Source organism: Stegodyphus dumicola, chromosome X2, assembly GCF_044657685.1.
Source record: "Stegodyphus dumicola isolate Sdum_Otavi_A_Nest chromosome X2, ASM4465768v1".
Classification (NCBI taxonomy): domain Eukaryota; kingdom Metazoa; phylum Arthropoda; class Arachnida; order Araneae; family Eresidae; genus Stegodyphus; species Stegodyphus dumicola.
Window position 1 is genome coordinate 62,576,594 of NC_140781.1, and position 23,226 is coordinate 62,599,819.

The following is a 23,226-nucleotide window of genomic DNA, read 5'->3' on the forward strand; positions in this document are numbered from 1 at the left end:
CGGAAACTTCACCTGCGAGGCTTCAGTCGAAGTTAAAGTGTCGTAGATAATGCATGAGACATTCGTCAACTGTTCCCCTTCCATGTGCTTAATGTAAAAGTTGAGCTTTCTGTCTCGAAACTCAATTCAATTTGTCGGGCGAAAAATCGATGCGCAGCAACCCCAGAGGAGTAGCTGAAGTTGGCGTGGTTTCCAAGTAATCGTTGGCGATTAGAGCTGTGATTCGTCGGCTGGCAACCCTGATCCAGCGCGCTCAAGTCGTTTAGATGATCTTGTGGCGAGTGGTTCAGATTGCAACCGGTGTGATAAGACGTGAAATGCTTTGGATGCAACGGTGTCTGACGGCTCACTTATCGTTTCAATCATGTTTCGGCGCTCAGCAAATATTCATTTTTGAAATGTCCATTGTTTATATGAGTTGTTTTAAACTTCTCTTCGGACAACTTTATATTGACCAGAGTTTTTAAAATTGAGTCATAAATTAATATAAATTAGTTTTATCAAGAATAATTACTGTTTAGTTTTCAATTAAAATTTTTTAGAAATTTGGAGAAACTGTTGAGATTTTGAAAGTGAAATAGAATTATTCTGTATGATTTTCAAAGTCCCATACTAATTCAAATTCCTCAGGAAAAAGAAAAACAATGAATAGTTTCAAGTAATTTTAAAAGTTTGGAAATTTGCTTAACCCATCTTGTTAAAGTGGTATAATTAAGTACGTCCTCAACGAAGAACATTATTCTACATCACGTTTTACAAAAATATGTTTATGAAATTATGCACCTGAAAATAATGTGACCACTTGTTTCAGTGAACTTCATGAAGTTAACTCAGTTTTTTTTTGTTTTTGTTTTGTTTTTTTTCTTTTGGCTGCAGAATGCAGCATTGTTTCCATTCTACTTACGCTAATAGAAGAGCTTTGTATCTTCTGATGTTAACTGAATTTAAAATCTAATACTTAGTATGTTTTGAATTTTCCTATGAAGAAGTTAAACTTTGAATCTCAATTCAAATTTGCATAAATTCGCGTACGTTTTAAAGCACCTTTTCTACTAAAGAAGATGGTGGAGTCTTTGTAACTCTGTCACGAGTGTCATCCAAATCATGCATCACGAAACAGGACATGTGCAAAATTCGTCTCATTATTCAGTTCCAAAAGTTACTGCACTGAGGACGTGGCACCCTCACGTTTATGCTAATCCACCCAAACAACCAACTCCTCATTTCATTATAGACATTCTGGGAATTCGAGAAACTAACTCACCTCTTCCACCAACCCAGGTGAGCGGTCCAGTCATCCTGCAATCTTCTACGCCTCCCTTACCGATAACTTCGGCACAAGGAACAATTAATGGTGTTCACCACTACCAGCACCATGCCCATTACCAGCACTTCCACAACAGCAGCAGTAATAGCAGCAGTTGTAGTAGTTACAGTCCTTCGATGGTATCCACGAGTGAGGACGTCTCCGAGACCAATAAGACGGTAATTGAACAACCTCTGAACTTGTCATGTCCAGAAAAAGTAAGGGATGATACTCCATCACCTGGTAAGCTGACCCCTTTTAGGGTCGTCCCGCGGCTCGATAAACAAAATCATGGTCCCATCCCTCACAGAGTTTCACCTAAGAACCTGCCGCCGGCGATCCACGTTGCCTTCTCGCCGCCGGGACCGGCCAGGCCTCCCGGCATGGGCCTGATTCCTTCTGCCCCGAATACTGACGGTTCCATAGTGCCGATAAACGCCGTTGTTACCGGCGATATTGGCAAAAAGACGAATATGCCTCTAGTAGGGACTAAATTGCTAAACACCGGATCTACTGTGTCTAAAGGTAAGTCTTTTATTCATACATTTTACCCAATGTTTCCCAGTGTTGCTCACAATCAGAGATGTCAAGGTTAGAAATATTTTCTAATTAATATCTCTAGTAATACGTAAAATTTAACAGGACTTATTTGAGAATATTTTAATACAAATAATGTAAAATATTGAAATTGTCATTCATGTGTAGACCATAAAAGAACCTCACAGGCTTCCGTTTCTTAGCATTGAAAAAAGACTTCTTATGGTTCCTTGAACATAAGCTTCGTAGTTTTGTGTATTCTTCTTATATTTTATAAACCTGAAATGAATCGTTTAATACATTAAGCGATTAAAATGGATTTGACTATAAAAGTTTCAAATCATAAATTCTCGTATGATCGGTATAATAGCAAGAAGTGATATCTTATAGCTTAATTAGATACTGACAAATTAATAACATTTCTTAATGGAATTTGTATACTTACAAAATTTATTTACCAGTTTTTACATGTACATGAAAACTAAACGATTTAAAGCTCTTCTATGGTTTCAATGCGTATAAGTAAGATACGTTTTTAGATGTCCAACCCCCTTGAGGCTCTGGGTACCATCCTTTCATGAAATATATTGAAAAGACAAAAACAAGATACGTTTTGTAATTTTACTTAGTTCATTAATTAAAGTTATGTAATTTTGCTTAGTGATGAATTAAAAATTTTCAGTTATCTGATATTAATCACTAGCTATTTTTCTTTATAATTTACTTTTTCCTTGTTATATTCTCGCACATCCTTCATAGAATATTGTTCAAAATCCTCAAATTTACATATACTTGCAAAGGAATTTAAAAGAAGGATCGCGGATTTCTTATCTGTTTATCACGTGTTCATCGTTGTGAAACAGAAATACATTTTGTGTCAGTTACGCACCGTTAGCGCCGTAGCAGATGTGCAGATAATACGGGCTGACCATGAGTTTCATAACAGGATTGCAAAATTTGTCGTTTCAAACGCTAAAAATTTATTACCATATAAATTTATTTTACTTTTTTTTTTTTTTTTTTTTGTCAACTTTCAAAACAACCGTTTTTTGGATAAAATTTCTTTTCAACTTTTGGATACTTTTTTTTTTTTCAACTTACGACTTTTGGTTCATCTTTTAAATAAAATTTAATTGCAGAATAAATTATTCCCATAAACTACATATATAAGCATTTCTAATGAGTATTTTCTTCGTAGTGAATGTTCACTTCTAAGTGCGATTTAATTGATATTGGTCTGCTAATTCTTTTTCCATAAGATTTGGAATGGAAACCTGTCATTAAGAAGCTGTTTCTTCAACAATCGAAGCTCATTTACTTTTAAAACGGCGATTGCGCAGATAACAGCAATTTCTATTGAAAGCCTGTGGTTTCCAAAATACTAGTTTAAAAGCTCTGGAGGGGGTTTCGAGGAAGCGATAAGATCGGCGGAGCCTAATTATATGGCTCTCTGGATGCGCATCACAATAGCGGAAGTCCACGCTAAAGCTACACGTTACAGTCACATAGCAACGCTCTCCACACATATAAAGCACGCGAACTCGTACTTTGATTTTGTAACCTGCTTTTACTGAGAAACTTTGACTTGAATTGAAAGAATAACGTGCAATACAGCCCTCTGGAAAAAGCCGTTTTGTGACGGCCGCTTAATTGACATGCTGGTCAGCTGGGAGTAGACCTTTATTACTCTCATTGCATGGCGGCAAATAGGACAAGCTTGACTACCGTGTTACATTTCTTTCTATGCGTGCATTTATTTTTGGTTCTTGTGAGAATATTTACACATTGTTTCAATTATCAACTTCTGCTTAATGAATTTCTCACTCAGAGGCATTAATGCTTTATAATATTCTTTTTCTATGCCGAGACAAACTCTGCTGTTTAATTCTTATCTGTTCTTTTTATGAAGGTTTATTTACACACAGCCAACGAAATGACTGTTAGCAGAATTTGATAGAAAGTGTTTGTCGTTAATATCGTCTCTGGTCATTATAAACGCATTATTTCCGTATAAAATGCATTTGAATTGCACGATTAATTTCATTGATTTTTTCATTGATTGATTTGAATTGCACGGTTAATTTCATTGATTTTTTCATTATTGATTTGAATTGCACGGATAATTTCATATGTTTTTGAACTTTAATGGACGATGCATAATTTTTTGACATTTTTATATCACGAGAGTGTCAAATTCATAAAAAACATTAATAATACATCTGATACTAATAAATTAGAACATTTTAAAATTTCTTTTAACCCCTATCCGTTGCTAAACGCATTACATATTTATAAAATGACAATTATTGCTTATCTGCAATACAGTATGGACATAAATTTCGCAACGGACAATTACTCTGAAAATATAAAAAATTCAGCATTGAAAAGCTAGTATGAAATAATGATTAAGTATTTTAACCTTCGCATTCTTTTGTAATAAAACAGTTTGAATGAGAGAATCGTATTTTAAACATTTTAATCACACGTAGGCAAATCTTTTCAAACAGGCAATTTTTTTCAAAAAGAGGCAAATCTTTTCAAAAATAAATAAGACACAATCAACTGAACACAGTACTGATATTTTTGACATTTACTAAAATAAAATGATAAAGACATTTACTAAAATTAAATTGTAAATTTCAGGCTGTGCATTGATGCCTTTTTCATTTTATCGATTCGTAAATCGGAAACTTTTCTTTGTATTTATGCTATTGCTTGGAAAGAAACCTCCGGAGAAAAAAAAAAAAAAAAAAAAACTGATATGAAATGTTCCTCATGCGTAATTCGCTGTATATAAAAGCTTTATATCGAAATTTGATTTATATTGTATTCATATATAAAATTTCTTTACCTAAAAATTACGTTTTTATGCAGCATTGCGAGATCAAATTTGTTCAGAAAACTTGGAAAAAGAAATGATCAGTTTTAAACTTGCTTCTTTAGATCATGCTTATATTAATTTAATTTTATGAGGTTATCTTAGTACACTGACTTGAATTCTAGTTCTGTCCTATATCTTCTACTCTAAAGCTTTATTCTCAATGGATGTCTCCTATAAAAAGTTTATTATGGATTTTAAAATTGACCGTACGAGAATTACTAATTTCATGCCCTTGATTTATAATTTATTACAGTTACATTAATTTTGCTGTATATGAGATCTCCTTATTTATATTCTTTGGTCCTTTCCTGAATTTCAATTCTTAATTAATATTTTATTCAGAGCATTTATTCACAACACTTATCCTCTATAAAGGCTTTCAGATGGGTTTAACAAACTGGTGTGTAAAAACTGATCATCTGGATATGCAAATACTAAGAGTTTTTACCTAGTGGCTTTTAGAAAAGCAGAAGACTCAGTTTTCTATTACGTTATCTTAAAATGAAAAACACTTTTTATGTGTATGACTCGTGCAGATAATTTTGAAAATTTCTCAAATTAACACAATTTTATTTGCTCAAGCTGAACTTTGGTTGATGCATATTTCATAGTATTTTTATGAACTTTTTGGAAAACTACATGTTTATGATTTAAACATATCTTTTACATAAGAAACGAATAATGTATCATCTAAAATTTTGGCAATAGATTGAAATTTATCCTAATTTATTCTTCAAAGCACTCCCTTGCAACAGGAATTCAAGTGCACCTACTTAAATGACGGAATTGTCACTTCTGAAGCATGCTGGTTTAACTTTTGACAGCACTTTAACGCTTCATAACGGTTTTTAGAAGTTTCCCGACTATGGAATTATTAAACAGTGAATAAATTATAAATTGCGGAATTATGTAATTTTATGTGATTTATTCCGATTTATTAAAAATATCGCTTTTTAAAAATTTGTAATTTCTTTTTAAATTTGCTGCATTTGTATCGAATTCTAGTGCTTTGGTTTTGAAGATTAGGTACTATTCTAAATTGGATTTCATATTACAGCCGAAATTCTTGTTGCAATTAACTTGAAAAAGTCGAAATTTTGTTAGATGATTGTATGAATTTGATTATCATTTATGTAGATTAAAGTAGTAATACTATTTAAGTAGCTGTCCCTCTCTGAGAAGATACGCATTCTGGTCGGATTCCTCGTGACTGATCGGAGCTAGATGGGTATTCTCGAGAACTTTCTCCTATATGTAAAATAAATCTGAGTCAGTTACCATTACAGAGTCTTCTTCCATAATCAGCCAGCTCTTTCTTTAGATCTAATCTGAGCCAGTGCAATAAATATTTAATTTCTTTTGTTAAGATTATGGATTCTAACGTTTAGTTTCCCACAGTGGCATAGCTAGAGTAGGACAAGTGGGGTACCTGTCTCCCGACGCAGCATCCAGGGGGCGCCAAATTGACGTTACGAAGTTTTAGAATGAATTTTTTTTCATTCTTGGCACACAGAAAGGGCCGCAAAATCGTCAATTATCCCCGGGCGCTGAAAACCTCTAGCTATAGCTCGGGTTAACTTATGCAGATTAATCAAAGGTTAACCATTATCTCTCTCTCTCTATATATATATATACATACATATATACAGAAAGATTTGTTTTAATTTTTATGAATACTTTTAATTTAGATAGTAACTGCATGCACAATTGAGTTTATTAACTTTAGGTAATGGAGGAAAATTCTTGGTTGTTTTCCCTCGTACTTTAACACAAAATCGGAAACTTTTCATTGTTTCGATTATTCAGTTCAATAATCAAGAAGATACCGTAGTCGAAATATTTTTAAAAAGTCCGATATTTTATGCGAATCCGTGAAAGAGATGGAATAATATTATTATTCACTGTATCGCATGCTAATCGCATTCTCTTTCAAGAGATTCTACGGATTATGCTCTCCATAAAAGCACTGCATGAACGCTGAAACATTGATTCGAAACGCACACACGTATTTATGCTGATTTGAGAGATTATCATGATAAGACAGTTCAGGACTCTTTTAGGCTGCTTCATTGTAACACATTACAGCCGTTCTTGCTTTCGGCGGGTTTTTATTGCTTATGAAACTTTTGTCTTATTAATTTTTGAAAATTATTTTCGGCAGGGATAAATCGCAGCTGTGTCATCAGATGAGGGAGCCAATTGTATACTATCGACATTCATTTCTAAAATATGGTTCTTACTCATCTAAGCTGAAATATTTTACAAATGCTATAGGAAATTTAAGAACTTTAAACTTGTGAAGTAATGTCGAATTCTATTATTTCTTTTTTAAAATTTCTTAAAAATGTTAAAAGTAGGATCTAACCACGTACTCCTGCCTGTGACATTTAAAGGAAAATTTTTCTGAATCCGATACATCAAATCAAAGAGCACGGCTGCTTGCTAGCTTCGATCCGGGCGGATTTGAAGTATTAGATTCAAATCCTATTCAGAGTATCGGTTTCTACAATTCTCTGCTAGTAAATTTTCAGGTGCAACTGAAATTACAAACTTTAATTAAAGGATAAGAAGATAGGTTTCATTCTTATGTAATCATTCAAGATATACAGCCCTAAACTAACTACAATTAAAAATATTATTTGATCAGTGTTATAAGTAAATGAAAATGTCTTCAAAGCATTTCGCTGTTCAGTGTGGTGTGTAGAGACATTAGGTATTTTTTGGAAGCAGACAAGATGAAAAATGAGCAACCGCCTTCCCCGGGAATCGAATCACGGACCTCTGGAATACCGGCTCAGCGTGCAGAATCACTACACCACGAAGGCACCCAAGAAGGTGGGAGAAATACCTTATATACTCCCCCTTTTAAAGAGCGACTGGGGTTTTAAGGGGATCCAATCGTGAAATCCTGGGTGAGGAGAATCATCATCCAACATCCTTTTAGTTCGGGCGCCACTGTAGTGACATTACGTATTTTTTGGAAGCAGACAAGATGAAAAATGAGCAACCGCTTTCGCCGGGAAACGAACCAAGGACCTCTGAAATACCGGCCGAGCGTGCAGAACCACTACACCACGAAGGCACGCCAAGAAGATGGAAGAAATATCTTATAGATGTATCTTGCAAAATTTTTTTTAACTGGAATCACATAGTTCTTCAAAATGATACAAGCCAAATTCACTTAGTCTCTCAACTTTTAAATAATTTTGAGAAATTCAAATTATTTATTGAGTTTCCTCGTAAAAGTTGCAGGAAAGCTTTTATTATTATTTTTTTTAAGTTTGGAAGCTTCCTCTTTTTTAATTAATTTTTTAATACAATATCATCGTTAGGTTTTTCACTCAGAAATTACAAATAAGTTCTTTGAATTTCCCAATTTATTTTTCTTTGCATTTCTTTACTGCTTCATTATATCGTAGAAGTTCTACAGATTTTATACTGTATGGAAATGATATAATTTTACCCCGAAAAGATCAAGGATTAAATAAAAAAAAGAAAAGGGTAATTAATATTGTCCTTATGATACACAAACTACAACCATTAAAATTCAAATATCATGTCATAAGTACTGCTATGATAGGGAAAGAAGTCAATTATTATTGAACAAGTCTGTATTGGATTACTGAAAGTAATGCCAAATAACTATGCAGTAAAAATGCGAAAGAAAAGGATTTCCGTCCTTGAACAGGAATTTAAAACTATTAAGGTGAAAGATAAATTACCTTCTTTGTTCTGTTGTTCTTCTTTGTGTTTAGATAAAAACGCCTTAAATGTTTTAAAGATGCTTCTAGTCCTTTTTATCCAAACATTTAACCTACGACATTTTTTAAAAACTTTCATATGCGTGATATCATGAACTACATGTTATCCCATTAGGCTAGAAATAACTGTATCTCCGTCCTACTAATAGAAGATGCTTACGAAGTTTTCTTTTGGCAGCTCTTAACGTTCTGACAAATTTAAATTCCTGAGAACTTACTCTAAGGCCTTCCTTTTAATTGCTGATAACGATCATAATTGTAATTGTTGATATGGATCAGAACTTACTTTTTTTCTTATCTAAAATGTGCTGAAAAATCTTTTGAATTAAAATGCTACGAAGGACTTCTGATTTACACCCGCGTATATGAAATTCGCGCTGATTTAAAATAATGGGAAATAACCCTTTTACGGTATTGTCCTGAAGTTATATTTTTAAGTTTTACGAAAATTGTAAGGAAAAGTTTTTGCAGATATTTGCAGGTTTTATGTTCTAACTAGCCTCGATTCCTTTCGTTGGTTCTTAAAAGTCTGCTGCCACTTGGAAAGAATTCGCAATTAATTTAAACATTTGGCAAAAGCTCGTATGCAAAACTGTACTCTTGAAACGCTAGATAAGATCATGAGATAGAGCGATTAGCTAACTTCACTTTTCTTGGCGAGCGCTGTCTGCGAATGTTAGTAGATGAATACCACTCTCAATTAACCTGACGCAGCAAATTTGTTGAGTATTGATTTCAGTCTTGCTTTTGATCTTACATTTAGAACGTAGTAATTTGCTTCCTCTTTATTTTGTTTCTAAGTCATCTTAAAAGCCTTGTAAATAATACCCGAGATTTAATTAAAATCGTTGTTATTTCATTTTTGTTTTGTTTAATTTCACGTTGAAGAAATAACAATTTTGTTATTTTTTTGCAAAGTGAGGATTCCATTTTAATGAGATCTAACTTCAAAACATCAGTTTAACTAACCTCCTCTAAAATTCCTTTTGCATCAGTCTTAAAATTATTGAAATTTTACATGGGTTTTATTAAGCACGATAAAATGTTTTGCTTCCAAATATCTTTCTGAGTAATGGTTGTAAGCATATGTGCAAAAAATGAAGAATTAGTTATAGGCTGATTTTGAATATTTGTTTAAAAATAATTAGGATTTACATTAGAAGTGTTCTTGCTTTTAAATTTGCTTCTTGCGATGGATACCACTATCGTACCGTTGCATCAGTTTTATTAAGGCAACATAAGTATTATGGGTTATTAAAGTGACATTTGTAATAATTTGAGTTATTGTAAATACAAGCCACCTGTGTAATCTTTATTATTGTACACATTAATGTAGTACTTCTGTAGGAAATTCTTGCATTTCGGTGACATAAATATAATTCAGGAAGGAATAAATTAATATTTAAATTTACAATTGTACTGAAACTGCAGAACTTTTAATAACTTTTCGTATCTCTGATTGTGAGTAATTCATTGGGAAGCATTTTAATTAACGTTTATAAATAACGAAATGTATCAAACTACGTGATGTGAATTGTTTGAAGCAGATTTTTCCCTTTCTAAGATTTTAAAGAGTATAAAGGTTAGGTTTTTGACATCAGTAATCGATGCCATTGACACTTGCGAAGTATATGACCTATTTCCCGTATCCAATTTCTATTACAGTGCTCTGTAATAATGTAACAGTTTATAAGAAATTTATTTTTATGTTGCAAATGAAATAGCACTCCCACCAGTGATATCTGATTCCAAATGAAAACTGTTATTTATTTACTTTTGAACCAGTATAAAACTGACAGCGTAAATATCTTGTAACTTTTACTTTTGATAATAAATTTGTAAATGTTAATTAAATGTCAAGTACTTAAAGTATTAAGCTATACTGTCGAGAAGTACATAAATACATAACGCAGAATATGGAAAGAAAACCTGTTCGTAAAATAGAAAATTTTCTTACACGAGTCATGTTTTATTGTAATTATCGTATTACAGTTTGAATATTAAATGTAATGAAATTGTTCCATATATATATATTTAAAATTTTGTTGGTACTTTCTTGTACCCGTAAAAATAAAATAAGGGACATATTTGCAGCTTGAACCGTTTAAAAGCCAACAACGTTTACTTGCTTGCTTCTTAATTTACAATATACACGGTAAACTCAAAATTAGTAAACTTTAAAAAGAATTGCATTCCAGTCAGTTTTTAATATTTAGTATAACAATTGTCCCAGAAATGCATAAATCACGCTTCCCCTTCCCCGAGGATTTTTTAACCACTCACTTTTTTTAATTACAACTATACTCGCAGGATGGCGCTTAATACAAAAAAAAACACAGAAGACTTCATAACCATGAGCTGAATCGCACCGTCGTTTTCAGCACTGCTGAACACACGAGCATATTCTTAGCAGGAAGGACACTTTAATAGGAATAACTGGTGTAAACGTAACAGAGCATCTTATCACAATGCCAGTACGATATCCGTATGTCCGTGTCTTCAGAGAGCTGTATTAATAATGAAGTCACATGATTTAAGCTTTGAAGTCACACTTGATTTCAGCTTTGAAGTCACATGATTTAAGCTTTGAAGTCACATGATTTAAGCTTTGAAGTCACATGATTTAAGCTTTGAAGTCACATGATTAAGCTTTGTATCCGATCTCCAAATACTGAAAGTGACAATTTGCTAATCCCACTTTCGCAAAAGTCTGAAACTAAGAGAAACACAAATAGAATAATACCTCATCCCAGTTATAAAATCCAATGGCTGTCTCTCTTATACAGGTTAGGAAAAGGTTACCTTACGTATTATCTCTCTTCGACCGTAAAACTTGCCTGCCATCGTTACTATGAAGGCTGGCGGAGATATAGCAAGGTTGCGCCAGACCTTCATGCCAAATTCTGTGCCGCGTTTCTGTCTACAGCTCTTACAATAAAATATAGTCAGTATCTCTACACAATTCATCAAAAAGTATCAGGAAACGTGCTATTTCATAACAGTTTAGTACAATGCTCATTTTCGGGTGACAGATCAAAGGCAGAGCCGTGTGTTCAGAACTCCATAGTACAGCGCTGTTTGTTGGACATAAATGCAATTAAAAATATATACGCAATGCAATTTCTTTCACAAACTCTAATAATTTGGTGCATTTTTGTACTGATTTCATAACTGCTCTTCCATACGTTATAAATTTACTGAAGTAGAAGCACAGAGTTTAGTTAGTGTACTGAGTTTTAGTCCTTCCTCCCTTATTTTGAATAAAATCAGATACAAATCCACACATTTGCCATAAAATCACAAGCGTAAATTACCTAAATTTTGGTTTATTCAGAAGCAATATTTATTGCAGAAGTTTTCTTATGTAAACAATTACTCAGGAGGTTTAGAAATGTCTGTCCTCGCAGGTGCATGTCATGTTCAGATTATTGATGTTAATGTGTTAAAAGTTGCAAGTATATTTGTTATTCGACGAAATGAATGTTAAAAGAGATAAATTAAACAGGGCATGCGGGCATCATTTCCTGTTAGAAGAGCAATAACTAATAAAAACGAGTAAAAGATCATTAAGTTCTTGCTTGTATATATTTAGATACAACTATTACTAAACGTTTAGTAAAAAGTAAAATAGGATTAGTTCTTAATAATGTCAACGGTTTCATTACCGATTTCTTCATATATCCGCTTTTATTTATATGGATTTACAAAAGAAAGATTGTATTGCCTATGAAAATAAACTTAACCTAACTTTGAATTATTTTATCTCCATAAGTTAGTACAATTATTTTAAATACGCGTTCATTTATGTGGTTCTAAGAGAGTATTAATAGCAGATATATTTATTACGATCAGTTTCTCCTTTAAAATATTAATTTGTTCATTTAAGAGCCATTTGAGCTGTTCTCACTTGGGAAGTTTTCATGCTGTTAACGAAGATTTTGGAGCTCATTTTAGTTGATTTTGTCTTGTACGAATCTGTATTTGTAAGCCTTTTTTTTTTTTTCTTTTGACAAAATCACATTTTCATCGTTGATTACCGAAACTGTATTTTTTCCCTTGGAACAATGTCTTTGCTCCTCAGTCTTCTTAATTACGAGATCTAATTATAATTTCTCCCATTTTAATTGACTGAAACTTAAAAGTAAAGGCTGTTATTTCAACTTTGCAACGCAACAGAGTGATGTTCCTTACATTTTAAAACTGTTCGCTTAAAATTGTATTTACGTTTTTTCCAACACAACTTCGTATATACATTGTATATATATATATATATATAAGAACTTGGCTAGACAGAATAGCATTTTTCTTCTTGTTTCGTTATTGTTCTTTTTACAGTTTTTCAACTTACACCTCTTAACTAAGTTCTTTGTTTGTCAAATGGTTTTTAAACGACATGCCTGGTCTTAGGTTAAGTAATTGTCAAGATGAATTACTGTCCGCATAACAGCGAAGAATACACCCAACTAAAATTTAGCTGAATTACAGCTCTTGATCAGCTTAAAATAATATGTTACTCAAAACTGGAAGCTGTCCACAGATGTTAACAATTAATAGCTACTAATTTGTTAATGTTTTACTAGTTTGACATTCAGAAGTTATCCATCTCTTAAACTTCCACTTACTTTTAAAAGCAGGCTTTCATAGTTATAGCCAACTACGGTCTGTTACTTTGGAACAGGCATTTCAAAGTCAGTTTTCGCATCTGGTTTGCCTCGTAACGCTGGCAACGACTGCTGCGGAATATGGTCGAGTCCTCTAATTTGCTAAGATCGCCTTTGTGTGGTGATGATGACGCATGTTTTATTGTGAATAAGGAGAGTGTCGTGGCAACCTTAAAGTGCCTATTTTAAAATAACGGCTGTATAAGAGCAGGAACAACCTCCCAGAGGCGACCAGCACTTTCTTTAACCATTATTAAGTCTCATTAGGATTTAACTTAAGTTGCAATTAATGAAGCGCAATATTTACTCTTGTGTAACCGAAATTTTCAAAATCATCTGAAATGTATGCGAATTATTGGGACGGAAGTCAAAGCAAAATAAGGCAGTGTAAAAATTGAAAATTTAATTGTTAAGAAATTAATATATTTAATAATACCGAAAGTTTTCCTCGTATTTTGCTAAATAATATTTATATATATTTAATTGTAAATGTGTTTCATTTTCTCATCGCAAAAATACCATTTTGAAGCGAAAACAAATCTATTATTTCTTTTAATGAATGTATTTGCTTGTGAGCATAGTATCCATATAATCTTAAAATAATTTATTGACATATTAATACGATCAAGAAAAAGGCATTTTTAGTAATTCTTCCACTGAATCTCAAAGGAGAGAACGTGCAGAATTTCTCATCAATAAATTTAGAGCTCTCTTCCTCTAGTTTCCAAATTGTCTAGGGAGAAATAAAGTTCGCTTCCACATTTAATTACTTTACTTCATTCGTGTTTGATGAACGTTTCAATACTGTTAAACAGTGTTCTAAAAAATTACTACGCATTATTATTTGTTGAAAGTTTACTTTATTAGCAAGTCATATAAAGCTACATTTTAAGCAGTTAATGTGTTGAATAGTGAAATAAGTGTCATCTAAAAACAGAAATACATTATTTTCAGATTAATAACTCTGCAATACATAACATGAAATAATACTCGTAAAACATGCTTATTATTCAGTTTAACTGTCTTGGACGGTACATCGGTTAACGGAGGGTGATCAGTTGACACGCTGCGGGGTTCATACTGGACGCTGAGGTTTTGATGATTATGACTGTGGCATCGGGCACTTAAAAATCTATGCAGCATATAGTTTCATGGATAGGTTGGTGTTAAAGAAGAAAGGATGAAAGACCCTCAGATTCCATTCCACAGTTCGCTCTTGTTTGCACTAAAGTGAAATTTAGTCATAGTTCATGTGGGTTTTGCATTACAATATCTATTGTATATTGTCCAGACTATTTATTATGCAAATGATTCATCTAAATTTATTAATCTTGAATTGAAGTATTCTAGATCTGTTTCCGTGCGGTTGTATTTAAAATTTTTAAGTTGTCGGATAATTTCCACCATAGATAGTGCCATGGCTTATACTGATTGCATTTCTTGCTGACACTTGAGTAATAATTACAAAACCAAATCTAAGAAACCCATACTGAACAAATAAAGCACATAATTTGTTATGGCTGTTATGGCTTACTTTCTTCTGAGAATAATAGATCACAATATCCAAAGTATACAATTAAGAAAAATGCGGAGGATGCTCATTATTTAACGCTGGAGCCTGCTTTCGTTCTCAGTTTTTGATATTGTTATGAATGTATGAGTAAATATGGTAACAGGTTTGGGAATAGCAATGCAGGTTGGACAAATATTATGTTGTTAATAAAGTTTTCAAAATAACTTAAACTTCCTTTTCATTTAGAGTAGACTGGAGGTTTGGAAATATATTGTTAATCCCAAAACCAGAAGGTGCAGCAATATGAGTGTTAGGCCGTTTTTAGAAGAATCTTCATGGCATCTAATTGTTCATGAAAATTTCAGTGTCTCTTTTAAGTTTTGAGGGAATGCATTTTGTTTAGGTGCTAAATACCATTTATTTCCCTTACTGAGTCATTTTAAAAAGAGACAAGAATCCATGTTCCTGAGTTTAACTACCTGAGAGCCTGTTGATATGTTATTATAAAGACCCACATAGGAAACAGAATTTGGTTGACTGCTAGATTCTATATTTTTCTTGGTGGAAGGTAATGGATTTGCAGTTAACCTGAGAGCCTGTTGATCTGTTATTATAAAGACCACGGAGGAAATAGAATTTGGTTGACTGTTAGATTCCGTATTTCTTGGTGGAAGGTAATGGATTTAATGTAAGCTGTGAATCAATGACCCTGGAGAATAAAATGGCGAACCATGTCTTTAATTTCCCAGAAAGCTGGGAAATTTAAGGCTTTCAGAGGAATTATAATTGTTGTTGTTGTGGCTTATTTCACTTTTCTGACCTATCAGAACAATCGACGAATTTTATCATGGTAAGGAGGACGAGATGTCGTCTATCGTTGGCATGGGCCTTAATAGCACATTATAGGTTCAACATTTGACAATAATTAAAGCCTTCGTTGCTAATGCACCTATTTCGTAATTTTCTTCCCCAAATGTTTGAACACTTACTTCTCTTGCATTCCTTGGGAACGGCTAAACTACGAAATCCATCAGTCACTTAGCAAACTCATCAATGAAGGTGTTGATCAGGGTGTACCACACAGGTAAAATGCTATTACATACGCTAGAAGAAGGTAAAAGGTACACATATATAATCAAGCTTTACGCGGGAATCAAACCTCTACCTTTGTTTTAGGAGTAAATACCGACATCTTTAGACACAGTAGTCAAATGTTGAAAAGTATCATATAGGACAGCCGCATCGAAACAAAAATTTTCTGCTGTCTAGGATAGCATTAAATAACAATATTCTGTTAAGTATTTAACAATCCAGAATTGTTTGCCAGGCAATGTAATATAAATTTATGACTTCAGCTGTGGAGTCAGTACTATATATATATATATATATAAACAGAAAGCTGGGAAATTTAAGGCTTTCAGAGGAATTATAATTGTTGTTGTGGCTTATTTCACTTTTCTGACCTATCAGAACAATCCACAAATTTTATCATGGTAAAAAGGACGAGATGGCGTCTATCGTTGGCATGGGCCTTAATAGCACCGTATAGGTGCCATTACGATTTTCCCTAGTTCTGACCTATGGAGAGGAGGAGGATCCATGGAAGGAGAGAAGAGAATAAGGAGAATCCCACGGTCTCTCACTTCTTTTTCCCTATCACCAAACCACTCGAGATGTCTTTTGGCTCGCTGTGTATTTTGAGTGCCTCGATACCGCACAGATACTATACATTTATATACATCCATGGCTCTGGGATACGAACCCTAGCCCAACGAACGATGCAGAAGCCAGGAGCTTTAACGATTATACCGATAAGAAGGATGGTAATTATAATTTAATCTAAGCAATAAATTCTTTATAGTTATTTGAATAATAAAATGTTTTTCTCCACTAAGAAACTAAGACCTCGTGTTTTAAACTAAGAAGTAATGTTTAAAACTCAAATAAAAAATTTAACGGAAACTCATTTATTATACAAAAAAAGGTTTGAAACTAATCAGGAATGTATAAATATTTTATTGGTAAAACAAAAAATTACAAAACTAGCAGTTTTTCATTTGTCAATTTTATTTTGGAGGTAGAGAATATTTTTATTGTGCCGTAGATGTTAAATGAAACTTGTCAACATACCTATCGTTACGTGTTTCATATTTTTTAAGTCACTTTAAACTAACCAGCTTTCAATTGTTTTAAGTTTCTGCAATGAGAAATATTCATAGCATGTAAATTGCTTTGTTATTTAATTTTCGCTGTAGCTGCTACTCCTCATGATGAAAAAGCTGCATATCTTAATATTTTCTTGCATTAATGGTGAATGTCAATGATTTATAATTTTGGATCTTAAATGCAATAAACTATTACACGCGTCATGCTTTGCAAGGTACTTTTAATTTTTATAGAGCTAAACTAACAGTATTTGGTGAAATTATCTTTTCAGAATTAATAAGTTTGCTACGGCAAATTGAACGAAGTGTACTAACTGATTAAATTATTCGTTTTTATTCTTGTATTACTGTAGCAGTTTCACGTGAACGTTTCATGCCATTTTTGTTCGTTCATTGTTGAATAGTTTTCACATGAATTGTGACAGAATTAAGATTTCAAATAAAACTAATTATTTTTGTCATTTTACAAAAAGTATGAACAAATTTATGATTACTTGAAGGACTGCTTCGCTATATTACGATTACCAAATTCTTATCTTAGAATTCATAGTTTACGCTGCCGAGCGGTAAAGTCGTTGAACTCTGGTAGTTCGGTCCGAGGTTCGAATCCCGCGAACGGGCTGGCTGCATTGGCTTTTTCGTGGATTTTCTCATGCATAACGTGTATACGAGCCAGTTTCTCTTAGAAAGTCCTCCACGAAGGCATCCCTTCCCTTAGGCAGATAGCCCTAGTGTGTTTTGCCATAATTAAATAAATCAAACCAAACCAAACCATAGTTTACGCTGAATTCGTCACATTTTAAAAATAATAGATTGTATCAACTGCGCACGATCTTAAAAATGATATTTCACAATCCATTACACATATAGGATATGAATCAGTTAATTGCATTCATTATGTAAATCTGAAATAATATCTTCTATTAGGCGAATTTCTAAATTTTCTCAGTATATATATCGGAAGATGTTTCAAAAAGAAGTAAAAATATTTCAAAAGTAACTTGCGAATACATATTTTTGGATAGAACGTAAAATTTTGGAAAACTCACACTCTTCTTTCATGAAAGAAACCGATCGAAATTCTTGAAAGAACGCATCAGTTGGATTCCGAATTACCAGCAATAAAACTAACTGCGTCTATATTTTGTTTCTGAGTTGAGAAACCTTTTACCTATCGGATAGACCTTATCGGATAGCTATTACGTCACGTGAAAAAAATATCTGAAGTAGCGCCATTATACAAATTGCATCCAATGTTTTAACTGCAAATTTTTCTTTGGTGTCGTTAAGAAAACATTTCATCCAGGTGCCGAAAAGCAAATTCATTTGCTTTCTCAACATGTCCATTTCATTTCCAAGTTAACATTGATATAGAAAATCTGATATGTTCTATGCTGATTTGGAACTGTTGTATACGTTACTTAATATACTACGTTATGTAGTACATTGTTATGCAAAGAGTTTCATAGTTTTGTGCGGAACGTTTGTTAATGAAAATCCCTACCATATTGGATTGTTCTTATGTAAACTCGAATGTTTTCTAAACCCAAAGGAATACGCGGATTATGAGAAATATGAGAATAATGTTTAAAAGCTTTAATTTGCGTTTTCAGTTACAATCCTTCATTCATTCATCAATTTAAAATCGAAACAACTTAGAAAACTTAAGAAATTGTTTTCATTTATCAAGTAATATATTTAATAAAATATTTCTTTTAACACATGCTGGAGGAGAAGTCTGTTGTAATAACATAATACGTAACTTTACTATGAAGCGTGCTTTAAATTATCTAGTTATTGGGTATGTTTTATATATCTGGCAGTGTTACGATCTCTGCATTATTACTTCCTTAATGAGTGTATTTTTTTTCAGACTTGGATGCAAATTCCATAAAATTTCATTTTCACAACTGAATCATTATTATTATAATATTTTAATACTTGACAGCTTTTTCACTGCGTGTTATAATAATATTTCCTTTTTAACACATTCATATCACTTACTTAAGACTAATAAGAATTGTTGGTTTTGAATATATTGTATTTTTCTTATACCGCTATGTTATATAGGAATATACTTCACTGTGAAGCCAAGTTTTCTGAATTCTTATTATATCAAAAGCTGATGACAAAATTCTAACTTGGTGAAAACTGTCAACTTAAGTTTATAACTATATCTCAATGTAGATAGGAAGGAATTAAGCATAAGCATTATTTTTAATAGTTATATTAGACCCGCTTCTATCCAAATGGGAAATAAGTATCATCCTTTAGCTCTCAGTTCGTTCGTGGTCGCTTCCCGGTGGACAAAAGAGGTAGCAATCTCCATGGTTATCCGTATGCCTAATGCTGTCTCGAACTATTATTAAATAAGCTAATAGTTTTTTGAACTATTCCCCGAATAAATTGCTATTCCCTAATATGCAGCGAAAATATTAAATATTAAAGTATGAAATAAAGATGTTATGCATGCATGCAGATGCCTATATTTATCAAAGTAATAAATATACTTTTAGGTCCACCAGCGGCTGAGTAGTAAAGTCGCTGAATATTGGCAATTCAGTTCGGGATTCGAATCCCGCGAGCGGGCTGGCTGAATGGGCGTTTTCGTGATTTTCCCCATCGGTAACGTGTATACGAACCAGTTACCCTTAGAAAATCCTCTACGAAGGCATCCCTTCCCTTAGGCAGATAACCCTCGAGGCTTTGCCGTAATCACATAAACCAAACCAAACTAAACTTTACAGTGCAAACAACTATTGGAGTAAATTCAGTGACATCATCCGTAGCGTAACTTAAGCAAAAAAAAAAAAAAAAAAAAAAAGGGAAAATATTCGCGAAAAATTCTAAGAAGATTTCACTCGTTATTACTATCCAACATGAAAGACGCCTATTTATTTTTAATGTGTAAATGTGCTAATAAGTTGAAATGTAAATTTAATAGAAAAATGTTCCAGCTTTATTTTCAAAGCAAGCATTAAAACTCCTCAGCGTAAGATCTTTCGCAACTTTCTTCTTCCTAGTCTCTGAATAAGAAGTATGAGATAGAAGCAGCTTCCGAAGTAATTTTACTCAGTTGACTTGAATTAAAGATATGAGTTATCGAGCTAAAAGTCTAAGCCCTAAACAGCACCAGTATCCTTATGAAATGGCACGTGTAAGCTTTAGAGTATAATTTAATGATGTTTCGTAAAAGGCACCGAATAAATAAAAATGATAAAAGCTTTTTGTAATCGCCCCTTAAGTAGCATCAGTAGTCATTATCCAAAGAAAGATCTTCTCTTCCAAAATTCTCGATACGCGGTGTGCTTGGTAATCATTACCGCGGGGCTGGAAATCTTAATTCTTTAGCGGATTCATTGAAATTTATATTCCAATTACAATTTCTTTCCGCTTACAACACTGCGCGCGATTCATCAAACATCGTGCGGGCCATTTCTTCGGAAATTGTTTCTGATTGCAAATTAGTTCCATCGTGGGGTTTTAAAAGCATCGTTTTGCAACTGCAATCAGGCTGGCTCGATTTAATCCTCCTGCCCTAGAGGAAAGGAATAATCCACGACATAATTCCCTGGAATCTGTTATCAGTAATGAGAAAGAGATACTAGGGCCGGAAAAATGAGTTAATTTATTAGCAAGGCGACGATGTTTGCCTTATTAGTCAGTGCTATGCTTTTTCTCTTTATTACAATATAAGATTTCAGTGACAGATTAAAAAAGAAAAAAAGCTGTGGTATCTTTTGAATTCCAGCTACTATCTTACTCTCATTTCCCAGCAGTTTTTTTTTTCCCAAAATGTCTCAGATTTTGAAGGAACACTACAAGAAGTAATTGGTAAACTTTCTTTTAGTATTTTTCCTATAATAAGAAATTTACTATAACTGAAAACTGAATGGTAGCTTTATGCCCATTATTCAACTTTCTGCACTGATATTTTAATCTTGTCGTAATAATATACGGTAATTTTCATGGAGACGTATAATTAAAAATTATTAAGCTTCTTACTGATGTGACGTTTTGAATTTCATCATAAACTGAAGTATATGCGGCAGATTCTATAGAGATATGCAGATAACTGTAATTGTGAGGAACAGCTTCGTAAATATGGGACTTTCAATTCGTGGCATGCTTCTAAATTGTGCTGTAAATTTCACGAAGGACAAAGGGAATTTGAAAGTTCTCAGAATCCTGAATTTTTTAGAGTGAAGTAGTTATTTGCTTCTGCCATTATATAGAACAAGTCTATAATTTTGTGGTCCAGCCTGTGCCAGGTGGTATTCTACTATGGGCTTCATATCATTTGTATAATAAAAGTTTATTTTCGTAAAGCGGTTGCAGGTACGTTTAGCAAAATGTTTCACCAAACTGAAATGATTCAGAGCAAAGAACTGGAAATGCATGTAAAATTTTGTTTGTGGGGGGGGGGGGAATTTCAGCTGTGACTATTCCACAGGACTCAGTAGAACTAAAAGCCACCTTAAGAATTCAAGTTTGGGAGCGTTTTTCCTGGGTAGAGTCATTAGTTTATTTTAAAGCAGGATGACGTAAAAGATGAGGAATGCCCTAGTCGGGACTCGAACTTGGAGCTCTCGAATACGCGCCGAGTGTGCTACCGTTACACCACGAAGGCATGCAAAAAGGAGGGAGAAAGTACTTTATAAACCGTTGACAAAAATTAAATTTTACCGAACGCAACCCATTTTCGGGCGATTTTTTAAGAGCAGAACTGGTATCTCGAAGATTATTTTGAAACATTTATTTTGTTGATTTATTTGAGGTTTAGTTGTCGCATCATAATAATGTCAACAGACAAGCAGTTTTGAAAATCCAGTCGTTCTTGAGATTAAAAATGCAATGATTGTTATTTACCTTCCCTAATTCGCCTGATATCGTTCAGACTGCCTTTCAGTTCTCCATGAGATGAAAACCTTCAGTCATCCACTCATAGATGATCAGTTTCAACAAGCAATTATTCCGGATGAATTTAAGTTTGTGCATTTAAATAAAGTAGTTACTGGCTTTATAGATGTTAAATTTTTATAAAATAAAGATTCATTTGGAATTTGAAAAATTCGTTAAGAGATGCAACAATTCTTAACAGACAACCAAAACAGTTAATGTATTCTTAACACATGTTCATTAACTGTTTTGGTTATCAACTTCTTTAGCTATTAAGAATCATTTGCCAGGTGATATGAAACCACCATACATTACAAAGGAATAAAATGCATTTACGAAATGGTTGGCGTATTTTAGCAGAACTTTCTGCTTCCGTCATCCGCTATTTACCTGTGAACAAACTCCTTTCTGAATGTTTAATAAGAGCAAACTCTAACATGAGTGTCTAATGTTAGGATCGTCTAACACTAAAGAAGAACGTTTTTATAGTTTTGATACAATATTATTTTTGCTGCACTCTCTTTTTCTAGTTCATGTGAAAATTGTGAAACGTGTTTGCGTGTTGAATGGATGTTTCCCCTAAACTCTCTTCATGATTACTTTTACGAAGATTTTAAAATTTTCTTGTTATTAATGTTTGATTTAGATGTGCCATAGGTAACTGATAAACGTAACCAATATCATCGTCTCGTCGGACTGCCTCTAGAGCATTCATTAGGAAAGTAATCCTCAAATAGATTAGTCGTATTTATCCGCCTTCAAGAATTACAGCTCCAATCGTTTTTACTTCAATGTTGCGAGCTGCAAAAATTTCTCAGTATAAATCATCTCTGAAGATTCGACGATAAACAATTTAAACGGATGTCTTGCGCTTGGTGGAAGTGAATACACTTTTATTGTGTAAAAGAAATTCGAACTATCGCTAAAAGAGCCATTCCATTGAAAATTGCCTTTCGAAAGATTATTTCTTTGCGCCTTTTCTTTAAATGGATTATTTTTTATTGGGAAATGTCGTGCATCACGGCAGTTGCCGTGTTTTTTCCGGAGTATGTTTTTTGTATCTTTAAATGCGCTACTTACACTTTTTTTTTTTTCACTGCATAGGTAACAGCACGCATGTTAGGAACATTTGGATTGGTTTATGAAGTTTACCTTAGTACTGCAGTAAATGACCTTAAGCATTGGGAGAATAAATGCTAAGTGTCGATCGGGAAAATATTGTTTTGGTGTTGAAGTTGTTGGTTGCGTTATGTTTCTGTTCTGATAGTGGTCTGAAGATGCTGCTCATTCTTAAAGTGCCTTATGAGTTATTTGCATGGGTTTTAAAATATTTTTGTTAAAAAAAGACGGAGTAAAACAAAAGTTATTTGCATGGGTTTTAAAATATTTTTGTTAAAAAAAGACGGAGTAAAACAAAATTTATTTGCATGGGTTTTAAAATATTTTTGTTAAAAAAAGACGGAGTAAAACAAAATTTATTTGCATGGGTTTTAAAATATTTTT

At 33.1% G+C, this 23,226-nt stretch overlaps 1 protein-coding gene across 1 annotated transcript in view; it reads left to right on the plus strand.

Annotated features, from left to right (window-relative positions):
• The first annotated feature begins 273 nt into the window (after positions 1-273).
• LOC118181101 (uncharacterized) overlaps positions 274-23,226 on the plus strand; it is a 293,578-nt gene continuing 270,625 nt past the window's right edge. Inside the window, exon 1 of the mRNA XM_035350180.2 lies at positions 274-1,831. Within this exon, the coding sequence (XP_035206071.2) occupies positions 1,105-1,831 (727 nt within the window). The 5' untranslated portion in view covers positions 274-1,104. The remainder of the gene's footprint in view (positions 1,832-23,226) is intronic.